The sequence below is a fragment of the Miscanthus floridulus genome, chromosome 5 (assembly GCF_019320115.1).
Source record: "Miscanthus floridulus cultivar M001 chromosome 5, ASM1932011v1, whole genome shotgun sequence".
NCBI lineage: Eukaryota > Viridiplantae > Streptophyta > Magnoliopsida > Poales > Poaceae > Miscanthus > Miscanthus floridulus.
In genome coordinates, this window is record NC_089584.1 from 45874230 (window position 1) to 45886002 (window position 11773).

The 11773-nt window shown below is 43.1% G+C and overlaps 1 protein-coding gene across 1 annotated transcript; it reads right to left on the bottom strand.

Moving 5' to 3' along the window:
• Window positions 1–5440: 5440 nt before the first annotated feature.
• Window positions 5441–11335, bottom strand: LOC136454595 (uncharacterized). The gene is made up of 7 exons (XM_066454968.1): window positions 11260–11335; window positions 7339–7866; window positions 6934–7081; window positions 6390–6796; window positions 6141–6248; window positions 5962–5972; window positions 5441–5842 (listed from the first exon to the last, which is right to left on the bottom strand). The coding sequence occupies exons 1-7, from the start codon at window positions 11333–11335 to the stop codon at window positions 5441–5443; spliced, it is 1680 nt and encodes a 559-aa protein (XP_066311065.1).
• Window positions 11336–11773: the final 438 nt, after the last annotated feature.

Below are 11773 nucleotides of genomic sequence, written 5' to 3' on the forward strand. Positions count from 1 at the left end.
TGCTTGGTCAACAACCTCGATACCAGCACATGTCGAGCAGGGTCACCATGTGGTAGCTGTTCCACAAGGGCCCTTGGTTTCACCATGGCACCATAAGCTATTAACCAGGCAACTATTACCAACTTACACGCAATGAAGGCGGTGGGGTCATAGACCACAAAATGAGAAGAATATTGCAAGGGAAGATTCAGATAACAAGGGTTCCTTTCACAACAAGGGACAAGGAATTCAAATCCCACAATGGATTTGATTTAAAGAGATTTAAGTGCTCTGCTAGGACATCCACAATTAGTTGATACAGTGTCCTATGTTATCCCATCATGGTCGGTCTATTGGCATCTAAATGGTGGCTTTCTTGTAACCCACTTAACATCGCCCTTGAAAACCCTAAGCATGTCTAATGAGACCTAAGGATAGATGGACGCAATAAACATAATGACATAAATAAAATGCACATTCCAAACATCCTTATATTGTTACAACATATAGACATTCACTCTCCCATTGTTGACACATCATTCACCTTCCTTACGACCAAATGATCTCAACAACTACGGATGAAATACAACAAAAAGATTACAATACTAGAGGACAGCGATGAAAGGCACCACTAACTACATGTACATCTCCCCAAGGCAACTAATCTACTTTGTCGGACCACACATCTTCATTCCTAGGCTTGGCAGATTCTTTTATCGCCCAGGCTATGGATATGCCTCCTATCTAGGCAGTGGCTGAGTGAGGGGAAGCAAGGGCTCTACTTCTAACACTTCCAAGGGTGGGGGTGCTGGCAGTACTGCAACACTAGTTCTCCTTCTTTCCTGTGGGTGGACAGGGATTCCTTCCAAGGTTAAGGGATCCTACCTTTTAGTGGCCAACGTCCTACGCTTAGCCCTAGTAACAAGGTAGGCCTCTCCTAGCTAATGGGCATGCCAATCTTTAGCCTCCTTTAGGGCTTCTGACATGTTAGTCTCATGATTCTCTATGGCTGCCACACTAGTATGCACTTTAGTAAGCTGCACTTGGAGCATCCTAGAGAAGATTTTGGCTTCCTCGGCTCATCGGAGGCACTTCCTTAGATCCAAGGCTTTCTAGTCATACTCCTCATCCAGAGCAAGCAGGTACGTGGTCAAGTGCACCATGGTTGGACTGTCTTCTTGCGCATCCCACCCTTGTAAAGCCTCCATGCGAGCCCTCCATACCTGTCGATTCTTTTCCAAAGGTGGAAAGAACCTCATGGGGTACGAGTAATGGGCAATTCATAGATCTAGCAAAGGTGCTATAAGGCTTTGCGGGCCACAACTTGGTAGGTGTCAACAAAGCAAAACCCAGTTTCGATCACATTCTAGGCTTCAGTGATGTTAGGAAACTCCTCACTCTTCCCAATATAGACAATAACTTCACACTGCTCAGTGCCATGCTTTTCATACTCATGACCCTCATACTTAGGATGATCCTTGACCGTGAGTTTTGGCAGGGTGGCATACATGATTTTGGGAAAACCCTCAATGTTCAGGTAGTAACTGCTAACCTAGGCTCCTGCCATTCTTGGTGGGTGGTTGCAAGGAAGGATTGAGAGAAAAGCTTGCTCAAAAGGAAAAGCTAGATGAGCTGGAGTGCATCGGGTGGTGGTACCAATGGCAAGGCCAGGCTCTGCTTATAATGGCAGAGCGGTCAGTGGTCCTAGCGCAGTCCTCCTTGGTTCCTACATGGGGCCACTACAAATGAATCGACTAAATTTTTCACACACTCGAGGCGAGCGATGTTCGAGGACATTAATGACTAGTATGGCTGCAGGGCAAGGATCCAACAAGAGCGTAGAAGAAGAGTACGGGGCGACGTGGGTCACGGTAGGCGTGAACCATAGGCGAACGCAGAGCATGAAGTCACAGTGCAGTAATAACTCCAAAACAAGGATGGTTAGTCATGCACAATACGACACGCGTGACATCTATGAAGGGCGCATCTACCAGCAATACGGTCACGATGACTAAGGCATTACTAGTGCGACTGACTTAAAGATCGTATACTACGCGAAAGTCAATCCACCGGAGAGAACCTAGTTAAACCTATTCCGAATGTTCAACTATAGCAATAGGGCTACTTATATACTTCGTAGTTAAACACACTAACTTTTTGCAAAAATAGGTTGTCAAATTTTAGTTTAGAAAAATATTTTGAAGCTTTATTTCCTTATTTATTCTCTGATGCCGCCTATGGTAGAACTACCTAATCTAATGCCTCCTAGGTGTACTTATCTTCCATTATACACTAAGTTCCCAAGAGAGGATACTAAACTACGTAGTTCCGTCGAGCACACCCCAAGGGAGAACTTGAAAGTCCACATTTTTCCATCAGGATCATAAATAAGAGAATAAAGCTTACAACATTCTTAAGTCATTTCTTACATCACTTTATTATAGTACCAGGATATTACCTCAATTTATTATAACAGCAGAATATAACAATGTTATCAGAGTTATAGAGGAAGCAAGATTAATTTAAGGACATGGTGGAGCATTAACATAGTGGATATTTTTATACAAGAGATGCTAGCAGATTTTACATCTTTTCTTATAAAAACCTTTCGTGAGGGTTATAAATAAACACTATGGTCGTAGCGTGAAAGGAATCCTCTCTGAGCCCACCAAGAGGTTTCCATACACAAGAGTTAGCTCTAAGTATCCTCCGATCACCTACAATAGGGGAATAAAACCCTGAGTACTCGATTGTACTCAGCAAGATTTATCCGACAAGAGGAAAATAAAAGACTCTAAGGATATGCAAGGCTATCTGGCTTATAGGTTATTGCATCTACGGAAGCATTACTAAACGTGCGTCCTTATATTCAACTTCATTAGTAGTCATCATTAGTTCATTAACTAACCATTCTATGTAAGCACCTATGCTACTTTCAAGCAGGTGGTAAGCAATCAGAACCATTTTACCATCTTTTACATTCCAATTCTTACTACGGTGCTAGACCATAGCCAAGTCAGTATCGTCTCACAGAAATGGTGATTCACGAACCAATGTATCCCTGCTGGGTACCCTAAAACACATGCCTTGTTTGTACCCTAGGCATAAACAAGACCAACCCATTCCACTCCTATTATGGGGTCTAGGTCCCTGTCCAAACTTAGACTCCAAGCCCCCACACTTGAGACCCGATCTTAGTATGGTGCTTAGACCTCCACCTTTCCCCCCTCTAATTAGTCGGTCCAAAAAGAGCCAAAACCCACGACAAGAGCGTAATGAGCATTTTCGCTCCCATAAGCAAGTATGTGCTCAGGATAATAAGTATATGACCTGACTACCATCCACAACAACAGACAGTCCTCAATCAACACAGGCGGAACAAGTGCAATCCGAGCCTCGCTCGAATGCCTAACCAAGTCTAGATCCAAAGTACCATTCTGCCCCGTCTCTAATTATCATTCATATATATTCCATGTGACAGTAATATAATAACAACAATAATATCTTTCCTATCTCTCGCGAGTGATAGGTAATCACTCGACTTCTATGGGATCCTATAGCTTAACAATCTATACGATCCTGACATACTAGTAGGACTCATAGGATAAGGATATATATATATATATGCAAGTTGTTTTCATTCAACTCCTTAAAACTTAATGCACAAGCATAAGATAAAAGTGTAGAATAATAGGGGTTATGCACCGAGGCTTGCCTGGGTAAGATATCACCAAAAGTTAGCATTCCATCATAGTGACACGATCATGAAGGCATCATCTTTTCTGCTACTTTAGTCTTCTCCATGATCCATTGTTGTTCCTATTATGATATACGTGGATACAACGCAGAGGAGCAAATAATCAACAGTAATCGTAACTCTTAAATATACGATTATAGTCCGCAAGCTAACGAGCCAGATTTAATAAGGTACCGGTCTATGTATCCACGTCGTCAAGTAAGGCTTTGTCTCTAGAAAAATGTTTTAGTCCTAAAATCCCAAGGTGCTTTGGCATTTTATTGATTAAATATATTTTTTCAAACTAGGGCTCATTTAGCTACCTTAGCAAACTAATTATTATGGAGCTACAAAAATTATAGTGAACACCTAATAATGTTAGGGATTTACTATAAAAGTTTCAGAGCCAACACTATCACTAATTCCTCACAAAAATTCCTACACATTTATATATTATAATATTAAGCATCTTCAATTAATTAGATAACTCCTGAAAATATTATAAACTATGTGAACAAAATATACTAGCAGATAGATCATGATTTTAGGAACCCAACAAAATTAGTTTCACAATTTTTGGACATCTATATCATTTTATATTAATTATCAAAGTTTAGGTCAGAAATAAAAATGAAAAGCTATTTCTATTTTCCACGAAAAAGATAACCGAATCCGGCCCAACGCGGCCCACATGGGGCGTAGCCCACACGCGGAGATGACCCACGGTGGGGAGCCCACACGCGCGCTGGCGTTTTAGTGAAAACTCCCCTGAGCTTCCTACTATTCTTGCAGCCACTATTTGTCCTATTTACTAAGTCAGCACTTATGTATGAAAGACCCTGAGAGAAGTTGTCTTTGTATCGAGGAGGCCTCTGTGACCCCGCGCTCACTAGCGTGGCATGGATCGGTACGGCCCCGTTACGCCGGCCAACCGGGACACTTATAGACCTAGCTATGGGACTGATGCTCATCTATGGGCCGACGCGTGACGATGGGCGGTGGTTGCACGAATGGTGGTGAAGCAGAGTGGGCTCTCCCTAGCGGCGGGCGACATGCAGCGGTGGCAATCGTGTTCTAGTGAGCCACAATGTGTAACAGATAATAGAAGTGATGGGTAAGCATCGGTGACGCACCACGATCCTACCCGTGGCGGTGGCCTAGCCGGAGACGCCCCAAGCAAGTCTGGCCACATGCGCATGGTGAGCTCGATGGCGATACGCAGCGACAAGACCATGTTAGTGGCGTGGAGGTGGCTATAGGGCTACGACTTGGGTGCGCACGATGAAGAGGGGTTCTAGGCGAGGCTAGTGGTGCGGTCCACATTTTAAATGGTGGGCTATAGAAATTAGTGGCAGCCTGTCCTGGCCGCTATGCGTCGCTATTGCGCCGCTGTAGCGCTGTTGTACCCACGCTATAGCGGCAGCTATATGACATAGCGCCAGATAGCTTAGCACGCTATAGCGGCGCTATAGCACGCTATTTAAATACATTCAGACAATAGCCAAACAGGCAAACAACTAAACACTAAACATATTTCCATGATAATCATAAGTTCATAATCATAATAATAATAACTCACAAAGTGATAAAGTCATAACATCCATGATAAATTGATAACATATTCCCATGATAAGTCATAAGATAAGAGCAATCGGCACACTTAAGTACTTAACATCCGCACAGTTTTTAAAAGACAAGCCACAACTCACAAAACACATTGGCTCATTAAGTCTCAGAATCAGAACTAGAATCAATGCCATCATTGGCATTCTCTCCATCAGAAGATGAAGCAGATAAGTCATCATCCTCAATAGTGGTAGTGGTAGGGATCAACCTCTTTCTCTTCCTAGTCTGGGTACCTGCCTTCCTTCTTTCTTGTCCTTGAGGTGCAGCTGCAACTCCATGTGATGATGTTGCAGTTTCTCCTTCCTGCTCTGGATCTACTTCTATTGGCTCAATGCCAGTGATCCACTCATTGTCTTCATCTTCTAAAGCATCAAGAACAGGTTTCTCAAGGGGATCTCTATCCTTTTTGTCCTTCTTTTGCCTCAGTTTTGAGTTGAACTTGACAAATGCAAGATCCCTCATTCTATCATGAAGCAGCCGGTTGCGTCTCTTTGTGTGGACCTGCATAGGTTTGATTTTATATTTTTATTATTTCAATAAGAGGACTGAAGAAGGGATTGCAGAAACAATGTAATGAAATCAGATTCATACTTGTTCAAAGGAACTCTAGCATCTCTCACAAGCTGATGAACTGCAAGTCAAACTTAGAATTCTAGCAGCTAACTTCCTGAGGTTTGGTGCACTACTTCCATGATTGAGCCACCACTTAGCTAAAAAAGTGAAAAACAGAGGACATGATTGAGACACCACTTAGCTAAAAAGTGAAAAGCTGATTGTGCTAGATGACAATTTTTCATACCTGGATCAAAATTAATATTTTTGCACTGCCTTTTAGCAATGTCTTTCCCAAAGGATCCTTCAACATCTTGAAACTTTTGAAGCTCTTCAATAATCTTGTCCTGAGTGTCTTCATTTGGAACAAGCTTTGTAATGCAAGTTATTACACCATCTCTAAATGATTCATTCTCCTCTATAGCCACCTTGTTTTAATAATAGTAGAAAGGGTTCAGGTAGTAACCAGCCCTATGTAAAGGTGTCTTTAGCTTACTGTCCCACCTTTTGTCAATGAAGTGAAAAACTTCCTTAAACTTTTTCCTATCATTGTTGAACCTCTTAGAGATTTCATTCTTAGCCTCTAGTAGATACCCATATAAGAACCCCATTGCTGGCACATCACTGTCCATTCTCCTCAAGACAGTAGCTAATGGCTCAAAGTAATTAACAGCAGTCTCAACATCTTTCCAGAAAGTTTCAAACTTGACAACCTTGTTTGCTTTCTTCCCTTTGACACTCTTTAGGTAGCCTAGTTCATTGAACTCATCTTCCCTAAAAAGCCTCTGCAATTGCTTCTTGTTTTCTAGCAAGCTCTTCAAGTTGAGATAAGCTGTAGCAAACCTCGTAACACCACACCTCACCAAATCTCTAGAAAGATACTTCCTCATTAGGTCCAAAACTCTAGTATGGGCATATAGAAAACAGTCAAGCACTTTGCTTTGCTAATTATTGCTGCAACTTTTGGCATCTTTCCTATATCTTCCAGCATTAGATCAATGGTATGGGCTGCACAACCATTCCAGAAAATAGAGGGGTACTTTGCTTTCAACAAACTAGCTGCTGCCTCATTTGGTCTTGCATTGTCAGTCACAACTTGAACTACATTTTGCACCCCTATTTCCTCAATACATTTATCAACCAGCTCAAAAATGTATCTGCCATCTTTCTTCATAGCTGAGCAATCCACTGAATCAAGAAAACAAACACCATATGCACTATGAACTACCAAGTTCATCACACCTCTACCTCTCTTATCTATCCAAGCATCTGTCATAACTGAGCATCCATTTAGCTCCCAAGACTCTTGGTGAGACTTCAGTAACTCCTGCACTTTCCTCTTCCTTTTTTGCAAGAATTTCCCACTCAAGCATGAGATCAAAGCTAGGAAGTGTAATAGTGTTGTGTGGGATGCCAGCTTCATAAAAACTGACAGATGTACTCACATGCTCTGTCCCTCTTCTCTTCCCTTTTTTTAGTTGACAACTTGGATTGAACCTTCTCAGCAAGAATAGTGTTGCCCTTCCTTGCAGCCACTATTTCTTCTGGTGTTAGTTTATAGAACTTATCAATAGGACCTAAAGAAGCACCTTTGCTAGTCACCTTCTTCAACACAATAACTGAATTGCCTTCTACATCACTGTGTTCCTCTCCTTTAGAATGGCTCAAATCAACTATAGCTCTATCCTCTTCTTTCTCCTTACCCTTCCTTTGCTTGTTATCCGTCTTCTTTGTCAACAAGTTAACCATTTCTTTTATCACATCAGATGAAACTTTTGTACACTTTGCAACACCACATTTAGGAACTTTAGCAAGGTGGTACTTGATTCTAGTTATTCCACCATGATAAATGTTGTCATAGTAGTTGCACTTGAGAGAACCTTTCTTGTTCACATCTGGCATTGTGCAGTGCTTCCAAGCTGGGTCAGATGCTTCATTAGATAGGTTTCCTGTGGATGCAGTGCTAGATAAGCCTACAAAAGTGGACAACCATATGAGAATGGCAAACATACAGTAGCAAAATGTATGGTGCAAAAATTTAGTAGCTAACAAGTGTTTGTTATAGTGTTTGTTAACAAGTACAGTAGCTAACAAAAATTCAGTTTCAGTAGCTAACAAAAATTCAGTAGATAACAAAAATTCAGTAGCTAACAAGTGTTACAGACTTACAGTAACAAATTTCAGTTTTTAACATCATATTCATAATTTCATATATAAAAAAACCTAAGATCTAATTAGACCTGGCATTGGCAAACCGTGCAAGCAAGCAACCAAATGCTATCATTCAGAATCAGAATAAATGAATAATTGGAATTAAGAATTTAAGATGCAAGCAAGAAAGCAAGCAAGCAGGACCTAAGTACCTAACTTATGATTGTAGAATAATTGGAAGCAAGCAGGACCTAAGGACCTAAGGACCTAAGTACCAAAAGCAAGCAAGCAAGCAACCGGCTTTGTTATGATTTTTACTCTGATGGTTTTCATGCCGCAAGCAACCGTGCAAGCAAGCAAGTGTAGGCATGCCTCGTGTCGACGTTCCAAAAGCAAGTTTTCAGGACCTAAGTACCAAAAGCAAGCAACCGTGCAAGCAAGCAAGCCGCAAGTTTTGAAGAACAAGAGAGAACCTGATTCAGGTGATTGGATTCCTATAATCCTATCTAATCTAGATCTAGCATATGCATCTCAATAACCAAAGAATAGGGAACAAGAACAGGGGAGAAGAAATTACCCAGTGTTGGCGCACTGCCATCATCGAGATTTTGAAAGGTTTTGCTTGGCTCAGTCATCACGATGTGCAGCCACCGCTGCTACCCAGCCTGCCGCCGTCGCCCAGGCTCCTGCCGTCTCCTTGGCCCCCAACGTTGCCCTGGCCCCCGACGTCGCCTAGGCTACGCCCGTCGCCCAGCGGCCGCCGTCACCAGGAGGTCGGGTCGAGTGGTTTGGTGAGGAACGACTAGGGTTCCAGGCTTCCAGCACTTGGCTCATGTTTGTTTCATTGAATTGGGCCCTTAGTGGGCTATATTTGACCAGGCTGATTTTTTTGGGTCAGCCAGTGAAACACGAATAGCGGCTATTTAGCGGGCTACGGCGCTATAGCGGAAATAGCGGCGTGATAGCGGGCAATAGCGGCAATAGCGCAACAAAGAGCAATATCATCGCGGCAAGCTATCTGGGGCGCTATAGCGCCGCTATAGTGGCAAAATAGCGCGCTATTTTTTCATGGGGTGCGGTCAATTCAACGCAAGATTGCGAGGTTGGAGCTAGCCACGGTGAGGCGGGCTGGGCCTTAATGGCGCGGTGGTGGGAGCAAAGCTCCAAAATTGGAGCTCGGCCTAGCCGTAATCAAGACGGGGTGGGGCGGTTGATGAGAGGCTGTGAGGACGGAACTGTGGGTGCATGGAATTGATGGGAGACGACTCCTCGCAGGCAGGCGCGTTGGCGTGGCTTAGCGGTAGAGAGAGATGGGGTACGGCTGATGACTCGATGAGGCGAGCCTTAGCGAGATGTGGTTGATGTGACTAGCGCGGCCCATGGCCAAACATTAACCGACAGGCGTGCATGCTCGCGACCGGCGTGGCCTGCACACCGCAGTGCCATAAATGGCATGGCGACGGCGGTCCAGCCTCGTGTGCGTGGCATCAAAGTGGGCCAACGACGCAACGTGGAGCAGCAGCTGGTGACGTAGTGCGACGTGATGCGACAACAGCAGCAGCGGCTACGTCGCGACGTGAGGTGGGTCGACGACGCAGTAGCGCGCAGGGTAGGGGCAGCGTCGCTCAGCCGGGCAAGCCACAGCAACGGCGGCTCCTCGTGGTTGGGTCAGGGCGACTAGGTCGGCCAAGCGTGGCAGCGCGCGTGCGCACGCAGAGCACACCAATGCCACGACGGCACGCCCCCGCGGCTTGGTGACCGCGCCCAGCCCAGGGGGCTAGCCCGAGAACGTGTTGTGCATGGATTTTAAAGCAGCGACTACCACTAAACCATTGCCTCTAAACCGAAATCGACTTCACCACGATCAAACTGATACATGAGGCTGCTCGGCCGAGCTAAAACACCACATCACCCTCTAACCCAATCTCTCTAAATAAATTGCTAAACTTAGCAATGTCTAGCTATTGACAAACTAGGAAATTTTCTAAGTTTTTAGTTGAATTTGATTTTAATTTACGATTTCTAAGCTATTCAAAATATTAGCTAGTAATATCATTTTTCGACAGCAAGTATTTCACTGTCATCTACAAAGTTCATATTTCAAACTTTATTTAAGTGTCACATGTGTGTTCTATAGTGTTTTTGCTCAATAAAAATTGGTTATTTCAGGCTACAAGAAATTTATCAACACCATCTATCACGTGCATTATTACACAAACACGATACTCGTGACATGATTTAGTAGTTGGTTTAGGGCGTAACACCGAGGTTGTTACAATAACATGTCTAGTCCGGGTATTAAGAGGAAGAGCATTTTTACGACGACCAAAATTCCCAGCCCAGCTAACCATTCCGGAGGAACACGAAAGTTAAGCTACTATCACAATGCTGTACTATTGGCAACGTGTTGTCCCATTTGGCATGGCGTCATTTCACTAGTGAATTTTTTTGGTTTTAGCTCTATAAATAACTCCATCCTGGAGCTAGAATTGTTTTGGTAAATTATTTGGCAAAATATGAGAATAAGGGCATGGTTGGGTCCCCTCCTCTAAACTTTAAAGTTCTAAAAACTTTAGAGCACTTCAGCTTGGTTTTGAGGACTAAAGCTCTAATGTGTGGTGAGCTAAAATGTATAGCTAACTTTAAACAACCTGTTTGGAGACTTTACCTATAAAATATAGAGGAGGGATCTAAACAAGCCTTAAGTTTGCAGAAAGTATTCATGAAGAAGCTTTAGTAACTAATTGGAAAACAAATTATAGAAAAGACTCAAAAAAAAAACTAGGGGAAATGCATCCTCTTATAAACATATATTTTGAAAAAAAAATTACATGCATACACACCAAACAAGACCAACAAAAAGCTCATAAATCAAAAACCCTAACAAATTATTTTTTAAAAAAATAGAAAATTATATTTTTCTCTGACTGAATTGACAAATAATTTAAATAAATCTTGAAATATTGTAGAAAATATTAAAACATTTGTTTTGTTTGATGTTTTCTATTCACATACCAAATTGAAATTCTAAAGTGTGGTACGTGCCTTGCTGGCTTGCTTGAGTTTCTGTCCAAGCATAGGGTTACCCCCATCATGCCTGTGCTTGCTTTATGCCGTGCTTGTTTTTTTATTATTTTGAGCAGAAAACGTCACTTCATGCCGTGCTTGTGCTGGGCCAACATTTGTGTGGTATGTGCTAGCCCATTTGGCCCGACCCATTTGGACAGGTCTATCGCAGACGCGTTGGAACGCGGTGAGGCTGCGCGCCACCAGCACGTCACGTGGCACCATCGCGGGTCCTTGCGCTCCTCCACCTCGGGATTGTTGGTCCCTGAAGCTGGGAGGAGTGGGCCTAGTCTTACTCTTATCCGGCCCCACATTCCTTTCTTTACTCGGTGACCGCCTGACCGGCCTTCCTAATGGTCCATGACCAGAGCCCGTTACTGATGAATCCATCCCATAGTTGCTTACCTCCGAGGCTCCCTTTGGAACAAAGAAAATTTTCATGTTTCACGCGTCCTATAAAATTAAACTGATTCTTGTAAAAATTTTGTACAAATCCTGTAAAATTTATGGGCTCCAAAGGATTTCTAAATTCGTTACCGGCCTCCCAGCTCGTTAGAGACCTTGTCTATTTGACTGCATTTGATCCATTGTAGGCAGTTGCAGGCTTGCAGCCCAGTTGCATCATGAGAATTATGTTTGGCTTGCTTTCCTTTACCTATATTA

Excerpts from the sequence above, each read along its gene's own strand:
- LOC136454595 (XM_066454968.1), bottom strand. The coding sequence starts at position 11,335 with ATGGTGCCACGTGACGTGCTGGTGGCGCGCAGCCTCACCGCGTTCCAA. Across the intron at positions 7,082-7,338 it reads AGAGAAGAGGGACAGAGCAT|TGGATTGCTCAGCTATGAAG; the intron begins GTGAGTACATCT and ends TTCTTGATTCAG. Across the intron at positions 6,797-6,933 it reads GCTAGTTTGTTGAAAGCAAA|AGTTTTGGACCTAATGAGGA; the intron begins GTACCCCTCTAT and ends TGCCCATACTAG.